This window comes from Wyeomyia smithii, chromosome 3 (assembly GCF_029784165.1).
Source record: "Wyeomyia smithii strain HCP4-BCI-WySm-NY-G18 chromosome 3, ASM2978416v1, whole genome shotgun sequence".
NCBI lineage: Eukaryota > Metazoa > Arthropoda > Insecta > Diptera > Culicidae > Wyeomyia > Wyeomyia smithii.
Genome location: NC_073696.1, coordinates 97,790,938 through 97,810,850, shown reverse-complemented (window position 1 = coordinate 97,810,850; position 19,913 = coordinate 97,790,938). Strand labels below are relative to the sequence as shown.

Here is a 19,913-nt window from a genome sequence, read left to right as displayed (position 1 = left end):
ATGGATCACGTTTTGGTAGCAGTGTTCCTTGGGGAGCACTGTCATGATAATCAGTGACTAACAAACAATCATTGTACATAATTAGAGCTCCCAGAAGAGCAGGAAAATCTTCACTATGCAGAATCATGTCTGTCTGAATTGTGTTAATAAAACCGGCAAACTAATTGATGATTTTTAAATTCTAATCAAAAATTTTCTAATTTATTTCACTCTATCGTATCAAAATCGGGTTACCTAACTAGGTTTAAGGCACATATTCCCACCTGGATCGATAGCGCATCGAGGGCCATCGTGTGATATCTGTTTTATTAGTAGAGCCCGCGTGGGAGTCATTTCTCTGTGCTGTGCGAAGTAAATGCCATTAATGACGCTGATGGTTTTCATGATTTACGGATAGTGTCTATCGAAACTGTCGAACACATATTGCACGTTATGCCTAGTATTTATGCACAGGTAACATTGGAAGACGGCTCAACTCCCTCCACCTGGAGCTCTAACGCGAGGGCTGTTCAATAAATTATACACCTTGAGTTTACTCGTTTGAAAATTTATCATATTTTTATAAAATTGTATTATAATGTTCAACAGTATCATATAGAGACATGTTTATAGCTTAAATAGTTCATTTGACACGGCACTTAGAGACATGTTATGATACATTTTTGAAGATTTTTTGAAAGATATTTTCAAACACGTACACTTCATATAAAAATTGAAAAGAACGATGAAAACTTGCAATATTTCAAAAATTATATTACAATAATATTGTAGAGGGACATTAAGAACCTCTCGAAACCTCTCCAGGCAATTATAATTCGCGATAATATTGACATGACGAACGAAACTAGTTATAGTAGAGCAGTAAGCGTAAAACTTAACTTTAAAGTGAAAATTTGGTTTTTTATCAAGTATCAAGAAAAATCAAATTTGAAGAGAAAATTCAACTCTTCTTGGGTTTAAGGGGACCCTACTCTGAAAAGTCGAAAAATAATGAAGTTTCGTGATTTTTTTTCGGATGTTCAGAGTAAAGTGAAGTGTTGCACAGCTGCGTAGCCGCAAGGTTACAGAGTCCGCTTTGACAAGCGAGTGGTTATAGGTTCGAATCTTAGTAGAACCAAGTCATTCGTTGGTAAAAGGACAGTAAGTATGGGTGTATTCTCAGGCTCTTCCACACGAAACTTCCCTCCAGACTTAATAACCACTGGTCTAAAGCCTCGATAATATCATAGACTTAAAGCAAGTTATACGCTGTTAGAGTTATAGCTCGCAGGAGAATATAATAAAGTCGATAAGGAAGGAAGTTGGTTGCTAAGTCTGGAAGAGAAGACAAAAAGCACTATGACACGGAGCAGGTTACTTCTCAATAAGTAACGGATAAAGAAAAATATGCGAATAGCAAAAACGTTCGGACAATGCCACACAAAATCAAGAACTACTGGTCGCAGTGGGGTCCATAAAAAAAATTAAATGTTCGGGCTTTTTGGCTATTTATCAAGGTATATTTGAAGATGTATTTTGCATGTCGTGGATGCAAATATAGTGAATATTACGCTGTTGGTAGCCGGGAACGTAGATGAGTCGAAGAGACAAACGATCTTTCTGGGATTGGAATTCCATACCCGACATGAAGCTAACGTCTGAAAAAGTAATACCTAACAAACGCAAGGGCTTCTCACTGACAAACAGGTGAGCTGACGTTTCAACTTCAAGGTTGCAGAAGCGGCAGTTATCGTATGGGACAATGGGTTATGAGTTCTTTAGGTGGTGAAAAGCAGGGCAGTGTCCGGCAATAACTCCCGTGTAGAAACGTAGTGCACCACGCTTGAGACCGAGAAGCCTCTTGGTTAAGCAGAGTTTAGAGAGATAAATTGTTTAGCTTGTCTGCAGCCCTGTTTGTTTTTCATCGGTTAGCTATTTCTAATGTTTCCCATGTTTTAAGTTCGCACTTGACGGTAATCCGGTAATAACTCCGGATTTGGAGGTACCCAGAAATGGCTCAGGGGCAACGAATTGCTGTGCTTGCCCTCGATGCCACAGTGTCCAGGATAACCCCGTAGTGCTTCGCTGCACTTCAAGCTAATTTGGACGCACATTTTGAGAACTTAAGTGCCAATAATGCAGTTTGGCTGTCCGAGAAGATGCCGATTTTTGCAAGTCTGTGGATACGTTTAAGATGTATCTTGGCGCAGATGAGTAAACGTACACTTCTGCTTGAAAAACAGTGGCCATATACCCATTGGAATAGTTTCCCGGGCCCGTAAACATCGGAGCCAGTGTTGGATCCTATTTTCGAACCATCTGTTTAAAAGTAGATGAAGCCTTATGGAAGTGCATTCAGCTTACTGTCAAGAATAATACCCAGGTATTAAACTTCTATAACGAGGGTCGGTAAACACCCTTTCAGTTAAGAAGGAGACAGAGTGTGTTCCCTCCGTTGATGAAGGGTACAATAACTGTTTTAGCGGGATTTATGTTCAGTCCCTTCTGAGTTCCTTGAACGAGAACCAGTTAGTCTTCTTCGGGCTTCTGAATTTTCCGTTTTTTAAAGAATTAGCTTCGATGCGTTGGTGTGTCAGTGATCTAACAAGCTTGGTTCGTCAGAGACATGCCATTTTTTGACTTTCTCGGCAATGTTTGCGCTGCAGAAAGTGCGGTCGAGGATCTTATGGCGTCAGTAAAAGTGAGGCTGTTCCCTACATTGCATATATTAACCTCGTTGGAAGTAAGACATTCAAGAACGTACTCCCCCTGTTGTTGGTATCCGAGCTGCCAGAAATCGTGTAGTGACTGGTGAGCATTCGCATCGCATCAGATGATGTACGGCTTATTGACTACCGCACGAACGCGCAGATCTCGGGAGGCGGAATATCGTCCAGGTCACTGGGGAAGTAAGCGAATGTGATGACCATGTCTTGTTTTCCGTAGGTAGTTGTTGTTGACCCATGGTTCTTGGACCAGAGTAACGGTTAGTTTCTCTTTGGTGAATCTTTTGCTAAGGACGCTGGAATGGGCCCCCCTTGCGTGATGAAGATTCACCAGGATGCAGCGAAAGCTGCTCACAGCATATAGGATTCGTCTGTGGTTGGATTGGATGATCCAGTACCTGTCAGACGGTTTTTTTTACCTCATACATCATTTATTTGACACGGCACAAATACAATTAAATGTTTAACGGCGCCAATTATATCTGATGACATAAAAACTAAAAGCAAATTTTTTATCCTCGCTGCCGACTACGAGCTGAAATTAAGCCTAACTTAAAACTAGCATGAAATCTTCAAACAGTGTTTTGTTGCTGAATGGTCGTCTGATGCTCTTCGAATGACCGATGTCATGAACTGGGGCAGGGGCTTTTAATTCTCGGGTCCTGGAGGTATTGAGCGGGGTCTGATTGCTGGTTATGGTTCGTTGTTGTTGTTCGAAAGTGTACAAGTGGCCATATGGTATGTGGGCTGAGCCAAGATATCACTGAAGGCCTCGGGTTCTCAGGTCCTGGCGAATTCGGGTGGGGTGCAGTTGCTGATTCCAAAATCTGTGCTTAAGGTTCAAGCGTGTTCTTGTCGTTTTGTTGGGTGTAGACGGAGGAGAATGGGACTAGACTGGGGCATGGATGGATTTTAGGAAATCGTATATAAGAGTCATGTAGGGTATGTCACGGCTCGCCAAGACATCACGAACAGGAACAGCTGGCCGTCTACCTCCGGCCTCAAGGGAAGCTACTAATTTAGACCTGGCGTCACGGTGGACAGGGCATGACCAAACAACGTGCTCTATGTCGTGATAACCTTCACCACAGGCACAGATACCACTTTCCCCGAGCCCAATACGACGGAGATGCGCATCAAATCTATAGTGATTGGACATAAGCCGAGACATCACGCAAATGAAATCTCGACCTACATCAAACTCCTTGAACCACGGATTCGTCGATACCTTGGGTATAATGGAATGTAACCACCTTCCCAGTTCCCATCTGGTCCAAGAATTTTGCCAACTGATGATCGTATTCTGACGTACAAGTGCAAAAAATTCATTAAAAGCAATTGGTCTTTCATAAATTTCACCGTTTGATGCGCCCACCTTAGCCAAAGAGTCCGCTTTCTCATTGCCCGGTATCGAGCGGTGAGAAGGGACCCACACTAAGGTAATCTGAGAAGATTTTTCGGATAAAGCACTCAGATGTTCCCGTATTTTCCCCAAGAAATACGGAGAGTACTTAACATCTTTCATCGATCGGAGAGCCTCAATGGAACTGAGACTATCCGTAAAGATGAAATAATGGTCCGTGGGCATTTTTTTTGATAATCCCTAGGGTGTACTGAATTGCAGCTAATTCTGCGACGTAAACAGAAGCAGTTGTCAGACGGTTGCCATCAGTAAAACTGCTAGTTTGGGTTCCCTTTGCTACGACACCGGCTAGCTTCTTCTGCCACATGACCAGCACCGGAATGTGGTTTCTGGGGCCTAGGTTTGCGAGAGATGGTTGAGTTTGTGAGCTCCTTGGAGTTTTCCACGGAACCTTCTTTACACTCGCGAGGTTGCTAATGAGGAAAGGTTGTGGCAGCAAGCCGTTACTAGCCGTATGCTGAACCTTAACTTCCATTGCAGGGTTGCTTTGAGCAGGTGGTGATGACGAAACTGGAGTTTCGTCTGTACCTTCCTGTTCTTTGCGAGATTGCGTTGAGTAGGTGGTGTCGTCGATCTGCCTACCCGACGCATTCGGTCGGCGGATAGTTCATCGATCTCCAGAAAAAGTTCGACTATTTGCCTGCTACCTTCCGGTCTCTTACGCGCCACTCCATTGTAGGGTGTCTCAAGGTGTCCACGCTGCTCGGAAAATAACCTGCGAACAGGATCGCTTTCGACAGGTTATCCGTGTTGAAAACACGTAGTTGTGCTCCTTTCCAGGGAATTATGTCTGGGAGGGTCTTCTTCAGACAAAAAACTGTCTCGCAGTCGGCGCAGACCAAGTAAAGGTAACTGTGTTTGAAATAACAAATCCAGAACATAGGCCTGAGTAGTGGAGAGTCTAGTGCCGCAGTTCGATCCAGGGTCGAATCGTGTACAGCTTCAAGTTACTCCTTGGATAGAAGTTTGGTGGGGTAGCCATCAAGGGTGACGGTGATGTTAATAGCCTCAACCATTTCCCTGAAGCTAACTTCCTACGAGTGTATCGGGGCCGAGGGACCATCCTCATTGCGAGCCCGAGATTTTTTGTACACCGGACGATCGGCGCTGGTGTTTGGTGATGGGACGATCGTTGCCGCTTAACAGTAGCTTGACCAGAGCTCCAAAATCTCACATTCAATGCTTGGAATACACCTGAAATGAAGCTAACTGTACACTCACTCTCACTCTTTGCAGTGATACTGAATTGAATCTAGTTACCCTTACCCCAAATTTAACATTCTACTGATTCGGCTGGTGTTACTTTTTGTCATGCTTTGCCATTCATTCGTTCAAGAAAGTAATGAATGATATCAAACTTATAGCGCCTGTTTAGTTTCGTCAGGCTACAGCAAGCATTGGGTGCTCTACAGGATGAGGCATGATTCTTTAAATTAGTGTTACTATAAAACCATTTAAGAAGAAACCAATGGCTAATAGTTACTTCAGCACCAGGAATTGGAAAATCACTATTAATCCAGCGAATTGATAGAATTTTGAACAGAGACTTCAGTCAAGCAAGCACAAAGTAGTTGATATTTGAACGAACGAGAGATTCACATCGCTATCGGCACGGTAAAAAGTTTTTGTCAGAGCATGCTGTATGAGGGATAGAAAAGAATGAAATAGCTGGATATATTGTACTCTGAATGCTCTTTTTATTCGCCTTCTCACAGTTCTGTCACTTTTTCCGAACTCTGAGCTTGACCTTGTAGGTCTGGCCGGCCGGAGGATCGAAGGGCGAGCGCCCCTTGGGTGGCCTTCTCACAGCGCGTACCTACGCTTTTGTAGGTTGGAAAGACGCTGCGCTCTCTTTTTACGGGGAGCAGACATACTAGAAGGTGCCACCGCGTTTGTCTCCTTCGGGGATCAGGGAGAGGGCGGATGGGTATTCATGTAGCAAAACACTATCAATATTAAACACTGCCTCTCTCTCCTGGTCAAAAAGTGTTCGTTTAGGGAAATAAAGGCTCGCCGGGTCAGAGCCCCGCTTAAAGCAGTAAGGGTAGAGATGCAGTATAAGATGCCCTGGTAATCTACTGGCTCCGTTTCCGGCTAGAGCATGCCTGTCATTAATCCCTTGGCCTGTTTGGTGGCTAAAAAGCTTTTTTCGTATGTTGTTCTGCTAGTTATCTTCTGCTGATTGGAAAACGGTAAACTGTTTGAACTAAATGTTTTGCCTGACGCTAAATATCTGGTACAAGCGTTTTTGTTGCACGCACTACTACCTGGTGAGCCCTATGGACGCCCGTCGTCGCTCTCGCAATCGATAGAATAGAATCGGCCATATGATCGCATCACTTATCAAGGTGAATCCTGATCCAATCTTCCCTACTAACAAAAAATCTCTTTCTTGCGATCTTTGTGGAAATGCAGTGGTATTACACGGTCTCCAAACAGCAAAGGTCACGCTAACATATCCCTTCGCTCTTCCCAGCTGATTACAGGGACGTGGCCGGCGGCTTTATCGATAATTGAAAAAGTATTGAGTCACTAAAACTTGTACAATGGTCGGTCACTCCCAGCCCCATTTAGTTGATTCACTGTGCAATTTTACTCATTCGGATCAATCACGGAGTAAGCAACTATTGATATGTGCAATCAGTCAAGCTAAGCTAAACTAAATTGCTTTTTAAATACTCTTAGTGGTGATGAAAGTGAATTATTTCTTGCCAAACAAAGTTTTTTTTTGGGAGTTTTGGTAATTTTTTTCTATCCTAAAATATTTATGTGGTGCATTTTAGGTCAGTCCTGGAAGTTCAGAATCTTACATTGGGAATTGGTAATAAAACATGAAACTTCTCCAATTAATCATGACTTCAATCTTTGACTTTTGGATGAATACTGTCAATTTTATTGATTTTCGAGTCTTTACTTTTGTGTTCATAGCACGATCCGCAAGCCCAATATTTTAATCACTTCTAGGTTTTCCGTTCGACAGTCAAACGTTCCTTCCTTCTAATTTGGCGTATCGAGAGGTCAGAATTGTCATTACGGTTGTACCGATAAGATTGGTTCGTGCACGTTTGATTTTCCATTCGTCGCCTTCTTGAAAACTGCTGAAAATTAAACATACCGCTCTGCCTGTGTGAAATATTTCATACACGGTAGAAATATTTCCAACGTTTCAGTGTCCAGTTTATCTCGGAGAAGAATCTTATTGATACTTCAATGTAAAATTGAACGCCACGTTAACGGATCAGCTGTATTATACCCAGACTTGCTTGTAAAAAAAGTAATACCAGAAAGCACCAAGACAATCGAACAGTGCTTGAATGAAGCCCAAATTCTAAAAGCCTTTCTCGAAGTGAAGCAGTATATTCACGGTTAGCAGTCATTAACAATTTACAATTTTTATGAATAATGTTATTATCAATGCTGTAAATTTACCGATAAGCATTTCAAAGGTCAAATCTTAAGTGAAAACCAGTTTTGCTAATCAAAAACAAGATTAACGATATGTCGCCAATCCGCGGGCTAAAATGAGTCTAAGGTCTAAGTAATAAATTATGAAAATCAGTAAATAATCAAACAGTAGAATCATTTATTGGGCTCCCCGTTAGTTTCACTTCATTGTAGCTATGATAATTAAATTGCAAATATTTCTACAAAACCCAACACCAGACCACACAGTTTTGTGCACTGCAATGCGACGCCAATTTGCTGTTGCGTAAATCCCTGTATTGAATAATGAATACGTGCGAACGCTAAGCCATGTTTTCGCCACCATTTAACGTCAACCGTCGTCAAACTGTCTGGTGTTCTATCTTGTTCTATACCGTGCTTTGAATTTTTGAATTATGGCACGAAAACTCGTTTGAATGCCAATAACAGGCTTTTCTTCGAAAAGAGAATCCGATAATGATAATCAAACTATTTTTTTTTTCATTTTTTTTCTTGCTTTCTAGGCGCGGCCTGACTCCCCCACATCGGGTCAAATCGATTTCGATGGCCACTTTCACCCAGGAGGAAATTGATTTCGTACGTCAGAACGGCAACGACGCCTGCAGCAGAACCTGGCTCGGCCTGTGGGATCCAAAGCGAGCCATCAAACAGGAGCACCGTGACTTCATGATTGACAAGTACGAGCGGAAAAGGTGGGTGCTGGCCGGAATGTTGGCCACGAGTTTTAGGTCATTATTTGTGCCGTAAACGTGACTTGTTATTACGGTTTATTACGCATACATTCGTGCTTGGAAAATGAAAATAATTTAGGCTGTGAGGTTTGTTTTTAAGCACATGCACCGATTTCCAGTATTCGGCGAAGTTTTGTTTTAAATTAAAAAATAGTTTATCACCTATTGTGTAACCAACAAGACAATTAAAGTGGTACCGATTTTTTGTTTCTCAACAGATATTATCTGGAGCCAGCCAGTCCCCTGAAGTCTCTTTCAGCCAGCACATCGAACTCAACGAGCTCTCTTTCAGTCAGTAATGGCCACAGTAGCAGTAACAATAACATCAACAGTCGAAACGGTACCGAAAACAATGTGCCACTTAAAACAATTACATTGACACCGCCAACATCGCTGCGACTGAGTCGGACAAACTCAAACTCCAGCGGCGGATTCAATGGCAACGGAAGTCACACGTCGTCGTCTGTCACGAGTTCCAGTACAAATCTTAAATTCCAGCAGCAGTTTACACCGGACGATAGTAACTTTTTCAGTGAAACACCGCCGAAAATCTTGCCGCCGACACCGCAGAAGCACTCCAGCAATCATCACCAGCGGCTGAATGGCACCGTCAATGGAGTCGGAAATTTCGAACGAAGTCAGAGGAACGGACTGCTGACTAATTGCAACAGCAGCAATGGGGGTAACAAATTCACACCCGATTCGGACTTTGTGGCCGACTTTAGCAATGCCAATATTGTGAATGTCAACGGAACGGCCAACGGAGGCTCGAGGAGTAACGGCATTAACAGGCTAAGCAACGGATTCAATGACAAAGCAAATTTAACCAACGGACATCCGCATGGAAGCGATATGGAAAATTTCGCCGACTTTGAACACAACCAAATCTACAACGCTGCCGGTGAGTTTTGTTTAGTTTAAATTAGCTAAGTCCTTTGCTCATGGTGCTAATCTAGACTGAAAAGACAGTGTTTCGTAGTTGTGGTGCACTATTTTGAGATATTTTGTTTCGTGCAGGCTACTACACAGTCTTCGTATATCGACGCGTTGTGCCGTCATCAGCACTGCCGAACGAATAATGGAACCCATTACACAATTGAATTGCAACTGAAGCAACGTTCCACCCACATCCCATTTAGCGACCACACCATACAGAGTCAAATGATCCATTGAATTTAAGCATTTGCGTTTATTCCAAACCACACCGTCAAACTGAAAACAGAAAACCCCAAATTCACTATCATCACTGAAGGAAATATTTGTTTTCCAGGAAATGATACAGTAAGCTTTAATCATCTTGCTGTTTGATTAGACGACAGGCAGAGAACTTTAGTTTCCTTCGCGCTCCAAAATTTAGTTTCCATGATGATTAACTTTGATCGTGGGTTTTCTGTCTCTTACTCAGATTGGAATTTTACAGTTCACTCTGTACGATAGTTTACGGTGACATAGCTGCACCGGGGACTGGGGGTTGGTGTTTTGCTATTTAAAAATTTAGTTTGCAGGATCAGAGAGAAACGTTTAATTCAGGTTAACAGCGCAATTTCAAATAAAAGTTTCCAATACTAATCAGAAACTGAACAGGATTATCGGAGCTCTGGAATAAAACATTGCACAAAAATAGATCCCACTTGAAGAAACTAGAACAACACGCTAAAAAGTTCAAAATTCATGATTGATTGACACAGATTGGATTTTTTTCCGGTTGTTCATTGAAGAAATCAGAAATAATGAAAAATAACGCAGGTCCTTGCTATGTTATTTTGAGCATATACTAGAAGATAATTTAGCACCTGATGGTTGAATAAAAAAAGTGCACACAACCAGCTAGCCTGGAAACAACATTATGCTAATCGATAATCAATGCAAGCAATAAATATTGTTTAACATAGTGTATTGAAAAATGTCAAAAAATTATCGACTCATCCACGTTCGAGCTCAGATTTGCCTCTTGCGGGCAATTTGTTGCTTCCGTTGCGTCAAAAATGACGAGATAAAATTAATGGATGCTGGTTTCAGCCGTACTGCCTCCAGTGGTCGTTAGGAATAATATGTTAAGTGTGTTACGTCAAGTCGGCGCAGCTACAGTTAACCTCATTCAACCGACTGCATGTAGTGGGACGTGTCAAGTAAAGAAAAAAATTCAGTTACGAATATAGATGCAACAATAAGTTGAAGAAATCTTCATCGATCTCACTGGCTGGCGAATATGAATGAATTGTTCAGTGTTATAAACCATTCTTATCGACAATCTCCTTTCTTTTCTTTTACCCTTTCCCCCTCCGAATGCTGCCTGCCTCTCGAAATCGGACCGCTACGGTTCGCTGTAACTTCATCGCTGAAAATAGAACACTTGAATGGTTCCTTCTTCAGCAATGGCAACATCCACAACAATAACAGCAGCATCGACAGCAGCAGCAGCAGTACCACCAGTGTCAACAGCATGAGTAACGACCTATTCATCAACAATTACAGTCTGTTGAACAGCAACAATACTTCCAGCGGCTCAGGTGGGATGGGCGCTGGTGGACTCGGTGGGTGCAGTGATCTCTCGGTTTTTAATAACAACACCCATTTCCCTGCGGTTTTCGGAGAGTACCAGTCGAACAACTACGGCGGCAGTGTCAGTCCGTACTCTGGTACCGCTCAAATGCAATCGAACGGATATATTTGCTTTCAGAACAATTACACCGGCTCTGGGGGTGGCAATGGAAGCACTAGTCTCAACTACTCCACAAGTAGTTGCAGTAATAATAATAATAATAATAATAATAACAACAACAATAACAACAACAATAATAACAACTATAACAACAACAATAACAACAACAATAGTGTGCAGTGGAATCTTTGGCATCAATTCAACCAGTGGCCTCCCAACGAACAGCAGAACGTGTTTGGCAGTGCGGGCAGTTTGAGCTGCCAGAGTCAACCACCAGCGACAAGTTTAGTTAGACAGCAGCAGCAGCAACAACAACAACATCATTGCTCAAATCAAAATCGATGGAGTAAGTTCGATTCGTGCGTAGTTAGCAAGCATGTCGTTGGTTTGCTCGTTCCGTTCGTACGTTCGTTCTTTTATTGCTTTGTCCCAGTCACTGGGGCTCTCTTTTAGCTTGTTGCATCCCCCCTGTACCATTAAACTGTTTGTTTATTATCTTTCGTTGTTGTGAGTAGCCGTAGTAGGATTTGCTACCTGTTTGATTTGATTGCAGATTTTTATGTGTTGTTTGTATATTTTTGTTGCCCGCTTCTGTCGTCAATCGAACGCTGTTGATGCCCATCAAGGCTAGTAAGCTTTTTCCGGTATTTGATTTCTTCCAGAATATTTTATACTGACTGAATAGTAATAACAATAAAAATAGCAACATGCACATCTTTTGTATGTTCGTTCGATAACACTATAACAATTGCTGTTTTTAATTTTGTTTGTTCTATTTTTAAGAAAGTTATTTTTGACTCATAACAAGCACTTGGTATTAGATTTTTACAGATTAAGAAAGTATTCGGTAGTTTTTGTCTGTGACGCTCTTCGGTACAGAAATAGCTTCTTGGTTGAATGCGACTGCCTCTGATCCGATTGAAACTTTACCGATATGTCGGTCGGAACAAATATAGTATTCAAAAAATTACTCACTTTTTGGCAGACTTCAGCAAGAAGTAGCAATCTTATATTTTTGATAAGTAATGTTTTTTAGGCTAACAAACATAACATCTCGTTATAGTGTCGATCATTCATCCAATTACTTTGTCTATTAAACGATGCTGATTTAATAAAAGTATTACGTACTAAACTGACCCCATCAAAAAGCGGGATTGAACATTTAAGTTAACCTTTTGCAGCTCGACAACGAATTTCACCGTTATTAAATGTTCATAAAGTTTTTGTGTTTTCTATGGCGAAGACTTTCTTGATTTTGAGAATAACGATTAACAATATAAAGCTTAGTAGTGATAATAAAGTAGTGCAGTTCATTGGTTTTGGTTTACCAGTTGGAAAGAATAAATAAAATCATCAAAAACCCAGCGTTTTTATGATTTTATGATTTGCACCCACGACATGCAAAATACATCTTCAAATATACCTTAATCAATAGCCAAAATACCCAAACAATTAACTTTACCCTAAACATTCGAAAAAAATCACGAAAATGCATTATTTTTCGACTTTTCTGAGTAGGGCAAAATAAATGCATCACAGCTCCGCAGCACATGTTCTGAGGCCTCACGTTCCATGATACAAAAGCAACAGATATTATCTTTAACCCGGAAAATGATATCTGCCCGTCACTAGGCCCACGTATGCACAAGGTGTTTTTTTGAAGGTCCATGAGCTTTATCTTTTTTTCGCCACGAACAGTCATCGGGCGCGGACGCGTTTTCATTTCGCTCCGCAATTTAACTTGTATTTTTATTTTTTTTTACACCTTGACGGCGTCGCGAGTGCACGTGAGCAACAATTTATTTATTTATAAACAATCTTTGACCGTCGCGCTACCGCGTGTATCTAACCTTTTCTCGACAATTCGTACTCGCCGCGTAACAATTTTTAATCAGTGCTATGAAAAAGTGTGGCATAACCAACTGTACTTCGACCGACAACCGTTTCCTGTGGAAATGCGAAGGAATATGCAAAAGGCACTTCCACGCTGCCTGCGTAGGAACCCGTAGAAACCAAGAAGAACTACTGCGTTCATTTATGCTGCCCTTATGCATAGAATGCCAGGAACAGCTCATGGACCAACTCCAACTGAAGAAGCTCATCCAGCACCAGAAAATTTTAACAGAAAGTATTGAATCACAAATCAAATCAAATCATTCAATAATCAGTCAACTTCCTAAACTGACTGTAACGCACGACACACTGGACAGTATCAATACACTGCTTTCTGAATTGAAGACGGAAATTAAAAAAGTAAATATCCACACAAACAATGCGTCGGCAAAAACCATAAATCGCATTTCGACGCTGTTCGGCGAACTTGGCCATGACTCCATATCGGACATATCGGACATTAGCAAAGAAAATCGGCAGCACACAAAGAACATACAACAGCACCTGGAAAAAGCATTTACTAATATAGAATCAAAAATTGACAATATGGAACACCAATTAGAAGCTATACAAAATAAGAAAACAAACTGCAGTACAACGGCGCAGGAACCAATCAATGAATTAATAGCGCTCAAAGAATCGAATTCACTCCAGCCAAAAACAGACAATCATCCCAGTCTGGCTGAAGAACTTCGCCTTTCATTGCCACTTCCAGAATCGGACTCAGAAGAACACCGTACTCCAAATTTCACATCAGGCTGGCGCCTAATTGGCAATAAAAAAGTATGGAAACGCGACTGGACTGAATATGACGCCAGACAGTGTAAAAGACGCATGCAGGAAAAGCAAGCAGAAAAGGCCGCTCGTAAACGTATGCAGCAACGCAAACGTCAGCAGGAAAACTCAAACCCTATCAGCATAAGTAACAACACCTATAAACACGGAATAAACCATTTCGCCTGCAACTCAAAGAAAACTCAAATTGCTGAAATGCCAAAACAACCACTACCCTCGGACAAAGACCTCCTGGCAGCTGCACGCGTTCAATTTGCTGGGCCGCCGAATTCAGACATAACATCAAACTTTATAAATTTCCAAAAAGGCGAAACTATCAACCTATATCGGACAGAAAAAAATGCAACTAACAATGAAAATTCTGCACCGGCTCCTGCCAGCAACGCCAGCATACAATCAGCATCGCAAGACAGCCAATTTGAACTTGACCCCATGCGTCCACCAATCGTCCGACTTACGCAGCAATCATCGAATGGCGACGAGCGCTTTTTGAAGGCTGGACTCCGCGACCCAAAAGTAATGCATATTACACGCCTATATCTCGCATACATGAAGGACCAACCATCATCTGTATGTGTAGAAGGAATGACACCAACCAGTATAAGAATGCTTCTCGCATCCGAAGGACTGCCGACATCTCCAGAACAACTCCAACGCGTCTTTATTGAAGTCCATCAGGAATATGGACTCACGCCAGCCGAAGCAGTAGCCGACCTTCAATCATATCGTCATTTTTTATCAAATGAACGCACGCACCGTCTTCAACAACTTCGCGAAAGTGTAAATAAATTTAGTACAAATTTTCGCAAGTAAGGACGCCCTTTGCTGAGGCAGAACCATTATATTTAAACATAAGTAATAACTTGACTAACACTTCTTCGCTTCCTCGACAGAATGCGACTGAAATACTTATCTATTGTCAGAATTTCAATCGCATGAAAAGCCCAAGCAAAATGAAAGAAATTCAACAAAATCTATTGTCGTCATCTTTTAAAATAATTTTAGGAACTGAAAGTAGCTGGGACGAAAGCGTAAGAAGTGAAGAAGTATTTGGAAACAATTATAATGTATTCCGGCACGATCGGAATTTGTCTACCAGTCAAAAAAAGTCAGGCGGTGGAGTCCTCATTGCCATTAATGTAGACTTTACTTCTGAAGAGTTAATATCCGACAAATATAAAGAATTTGAACACGTATGGGCCAAAGCATTTATTGCTGGCTAAGAACATATCTTCTGTTCCGTGTACTTTCCACCGGAACATGCTCATAAACATTCGTATGAATTATTTTTTTTTATCTGTCAATCAAATATCTGAATTCGAAATTCAAAACGCACTTAAAAATTTAGACGCTACGAAAGGTCCTGGACCTGACAGAATAGCTCAAATTTTTCTCAAAAATTTGGCAGAAGAACTATCTACACCCCTACAACACCTTTTTAACATGTCCCTGAAGAATGGAATTTTCCCAGAACTCTGGAAAACTTCATATTTAGTGCCAATTTTCAAATCTGGCGCTAAATCTGATATCGTTATTATCGTGGAATTGCCATTATTTCATGCATTCCAAAATTATTTGAATCAATAATTAATGAAAAAATCTTTCAACAAGTAAAACACCAAATTACAACTCAACAGCACGGCTTTTACAAAGGCCGATCTACTACCACAAATCTTTTGGAATTCATAACTTTCACTCTGACTGTAATGGACAACGGTAACCACGTAGAAGCTCTTTATACGGACTTTAGCAAGGCATTTGACAGAATCGACATACCATTATTACTCTTCAAGCTCGAAAAATACGGAACTGAAACAAAACTTTTGGAATGGCTGCAGTCATACTTAACAAAACGAACACAAAAAGTCCGCTTTCAAAATTCCTTTTCAAACCCAATAGAAGTAACTTCTGGGGTTCCTCAAGGTTCCCACCTGGGCCCTCTTCTTTTTATATTATACGTAAATGACATTTCCTTTCTTCTTAAGTCAATACATGTGCTTGTATAAGCTGATGACATGAAGCTCTTTATAGAAATAACCAATGCAGAAGACTTCGAAATATTCCAGAATGAAATTAATGTATTCTACACTTGGTGCAACAAAAGCCTATTACAACTCAACATTAAAAAATGTAATTCAATAGCCTTTAGCAGAAAAACAGTAACACCATCTACAAACATTTTCTTAGGAAACCAACCAGTAGAAAAATGCAAAATCGTAAGGGACCTAGGCGTAATCTTAGACTCCAAACTTACATTCATAGAACATTATAATACAATTATCAACAAAGCAAATAGTATGCTGGGTTTTATAAAACGCTTCGGCCACAATTTTCAAGACCCATATACAATCAAACTATTATATATTACATACGTCCGACCAATTCTGGAATATTGTAGCATTGTATGGAATCCCTATATTGCCACACATGAAGAACGCATTGAATCTGTCCAAAAACAATTTCTTTTGTACGCGCTTCGTAAGCTAAATTGGACATCATTTCCCTTACCATCATATGAAGCACGCTGCATGCTTATAGACATACAAGCACTTAAAGAACGCCGCGATCTTTCAATGCTTTATTTTATCAATGACATTATTTCTCAACGCGTGCAATCTACTCAATTATTATCACAACTAAATTTTTATGCACCCAGTCGTCAATTAAGAAATCGTAAAATATTTTCGTAAAATTCTCACAGAACAAACTACTCAAAAAATGGCCCAATAAATCGCATGATGCGTCACTATAATCAGCACTGCGAAAATATCGACATCACCATGGGCAGAAATCAAATAAAAAAACGACTAACTACTGGAAATAATGTATAGAATATAAGAAAACATTGTATTATTATAACTGTGGTCTACATTTGCTTGACGAAATAAATAAATAAATTATGGAATGAATTACATTTGGTTTTATGAACCTTTCAGATTGGGCACACTTTTTGGCAGCCAATAAGTTGGCCTTCCCAAATTTCCATTTCTACTGCACAGTTTGATATTGCACATAAACGTTCGGGGCCAATAAACTGTGAGTTAGGTTTAGTAAAGTGGGCAATGTATTTAATTTAACGTAGATGCGAAAAATGAACAAGCACAGAAGCTGTGGCTTAGACGTAGAAATAATTTTCCTCATCCAGACGGGACACGAACCCGCAATCTCCGATGTCTCCGGCATGGTGTTTTGGTCAATTAAACTACTGGGAAGGTAATCTCCCCTACGAATAATATCGTGAGTTAGATCCTTGTTTTGCAAGTTTGCCTGCCTTCTCATTCTTACTGAAGCCACAATGTCCTGAAGCCCAGTATAAATTAACTGAGTTCGTTTGCATAAGTGTCGCAATGTGAGAATACATTCCAAGAAATCTTCAGACAAACATTCGCATATTCAAAGATTACAAAAATCTCTGCTTGAATGCCAATGTCTGATAACCACTGAAATATTAAAACTTCGAAATCCCTTTTAAAATTATAGAGACTGAACGGGAAATTTGCGAACAAGGTGGCCCGAATATCCGCCAAGGCTCTGTCGTCTTTTACACAGACGGCTTAAATTCAACCGGAGCAGGTATAATTGGTCCAGAAATAAGTATTTCGATACCGCAGGGCCATTGGCCTACAGTGTTCCAGACCGAAATTTTGGCATCAAATGACAGGCTTACATATGCATTTTATCTGATAGCCAAGCAGCACTCAACGCACTGAGACAGCTGGCAAAAAGGAACCAAGTAGGGTTATACTGGATTCCTGGTCACTGCGGAGTGGAAGGTAATGAAAAAGCCGGTACGTTAGCCAGAAATGGGTTCATGTACCGATTTTTTGGTCCAGAATCGTTTTGTGGGTTGTCATCGAGCGCCTTGGAATCAGAATCGAAAACCTGGGGAAAACGGACTATACAAGAGAACTGGATATGATCAGCAGGGCTACGCCAGTCGAAACGCTTTATGACGAAATTTGTCGCTTCTGCAGATTCGACTGTGATACCGCAGAACATTTGCTCTGCCAAAGAAGTGCGAAATTCAGTGCCAAATTCAGTGCCAAATTGGGAGAAAGGGTGCGACATGACAACGACGATCACTTCTATCCACAAAAGATCGAAATAATGGTCGCAGTGGTCCAAATCTCTCTGCTGGCTTCTTTTGAAAAATTAATTTCACTTTACACCAAATATTGAAACGTTTCAGAAAATACAGTTATAGTTCGACTTCACAGTAACATTTCGAAATCACATTATTTTGCTGTAGCCGACGGATACAACACGCAACATGGTGATATACTGTGTCGTGGCTCAGAGTGTTGCACTCTTGCTACCTGCTTCAATCCGACACGTAAAGAATTTGATGGTATTCCTATGTTAGCGCAGACATCATCCGCGGTCTGGCCATGAGGCATTTACTGAAATAAATTTGCAATGGCATCAATCGCTTTTTTTAAGAATATCATACATATTTGAAAGACGTTACTGAATAATTTTTATCAAATTGCAACTTCGATTAACCCTATCCCTGCGGAAAGAAATTAGTTTTTACATCAGAAATGACATTCAAACTCTTATTACTCAGCAACTGCAAAAATTTTTAACGTTAGAAATTCCAAGTATAGTTGTTAAACTGTTATCAATGTTTATATGTCAGGTGATGCCATATATGTCAGGTGATGCATCACCTGCGGGGAATGAGTTGAAATCCGCTACAGATAAGCAGTAGTTTGATGTTATCCGTAACTCGATATGTTTATAAACAGCGGTATTAGAGTGCCAATAAAAATCGATTTTTCGAATATCGTTTAGTACTAGAACTCAAAAGTTTCGTCTTCTCGAAAAAAGTCCCCATGCAAAATTTCAGCTCGATCGGACATCGGAAAAGCGGTCAAAGTTTCAACTTTTTGATAGATGAAAATAATGCACAAGTTCAAGAAATTGTTGATATCAAGGTTTTTTTTATGCTATGAAACTGTCTTAGATGAAACGTCGGGATCGACAGTAGCATTTCGAACTCCATTTTCATGTCTGTCACCAGTCAACCTCAGCACGAACCGAATTTTGTTGTTCGCTATCCGTACAGCTGCAACAGTGTAAAAAATTGTTACGTGGCTGAGAGTGGTGTTCTTTTGCTATCTGCTTCTGTTTGACACGATAGGAATTCGATTGTCTTTTTTCTAAGCCACAACAAGGTACAACGATAGGCTGACCAGATTTTCTCTGAAGGAAAACGGGACAAATGGGTTCAAAAACGGGACACTTCGGAAGATAGATTTCTGTAAATTTTAATCAACCAAAGCATTGATTTTTTTTTGCTAAACCTGCCTCATTCGGAACAATGGAATATTGAGCTGTTGCAAAATAAAGTGTAATTTTTGGAAAAATGGTCCTGAAATTTTGGATTTGAAATTATCAATTATCATGGCTTCTATGGTCTCAACTTGCAATCGTAATTTTTCATCAGTCCACATACCGTTTGCGATAGAGAATAGGCGTGGTACTACCAGGAAGGCACAATGGGTATGCAATAACTTTAACCAATTCCTGACAACTTAGAAATATATTTTCCAGTTTGTAGAATATTGGAACCCAACGGTTTTTTGAAGAGTATCCAAAAAACGGTACAACATGGCAAAAGACGGGACGGTTAAAAATGGTCGAAAAAACGGTACGTCTGATCAGCCTATACAACGAGTTATTTTGTTGCTTTACTGACAGTCATCGGTCCAGTTTCACTGTTTGCCAACACGAAATCCGATTCATGCTTCGTAGTGCGAAATATCGAAATAAAGATATGAAGTTGATTAAGGGGGGACCCTACTCTGGAAAGTTGAAAAATAATTAATTTTCGTGATATTTTTTTCGGATGTTTAGAGAAAGGTGAGGTGTTCGGGCATTTCGGCTATGTATTAAGATATATTTGAAGATGTATTTTGTGTACCGTGGGTACAAATATAGTGAGTATTACGCTATTGGCAGTGTTTTTCTCGAAACCATGTTCTTTCAACTGGTGGTAAGTTTTTCTCAGCATCTACTGAACCGATTTTGCTGAATTTTTTTTTCAACATGTAAAAATGGATTATCTAACTTGTTACGTAACCGTTTTTTGATATCTGAGTTTTTCAATGTTTTATGATTTTTTCATGAAAAAAAAACAATATTTTTACTAATATAGCCGCCATTTTGGCAATTTTTGGAATTTTCTAAAACGGCTACGTAACAAGATAGATAATATGTTTCTATATACTGAAAAAAATTTCAGCCCGATCGGTCTA

At 40.4% G+C, this 19,913-nt stretch overlaps 2 protein-coding genes across 12 annotated transcripts in view; both read left to right on the top strand.

Moving 5' to 3' along the window:
• LOC129729642 (uncharacterized protein DDB_G0283357) overlaps positions 1-19,913 on the top strand; it is a 121,654-nt gene that overhangs the window by 84,644 nt on the left and 17,097 nt on the right. For all 10 annotated transcript variants that reach the window (XM_055688375.1, XM_055688367.1, XM_055688374.1 and 7 more), the window contains exons 3-5: positions 8,076-8,264; positions 8,522-9,204; positions 10,652-11,311. In XM_055688375.1, coding sequence (XP_055544350.1) covers positions 8,076-8,264; positions 8,522-9,204; positions 10,652-11,311 — 1,532 coding nt within the window. The remainder of the gene's footprint in view (positions 1-8,075; positions 8,265-8,521; positions 9,205-10,651; positions 11,312-19,913) is intronic.
• On the top strand, positions 11,334-19,750 carry LOC129729644 (uncharacterized). 2 transcript variants are annotated; one of them, XM_055688376.1, is made up of 2 exons: positions 11,334-19,158; positions 19,210-19,750. In XM_055688376.1, exon 1 carries the CDS (start codon positions 12,865-12,867, stop codon positions 14,464-14,466), a length of 1,602 nt encoding a protein of 533 aa, XP_055544351.1. In that variant the 5' UTR covers positions 11,334-12,864; the 3' UTR covers positions 14,467-19,158; positions 19,210-19,750. The 2 variants fall into 2 exon arrangements, with proteins under 2 accessions (XP_055544351.1, XP_055544352.1); XM_055688377.1 differs by having other exon boundaries at positions 19,217-19,229.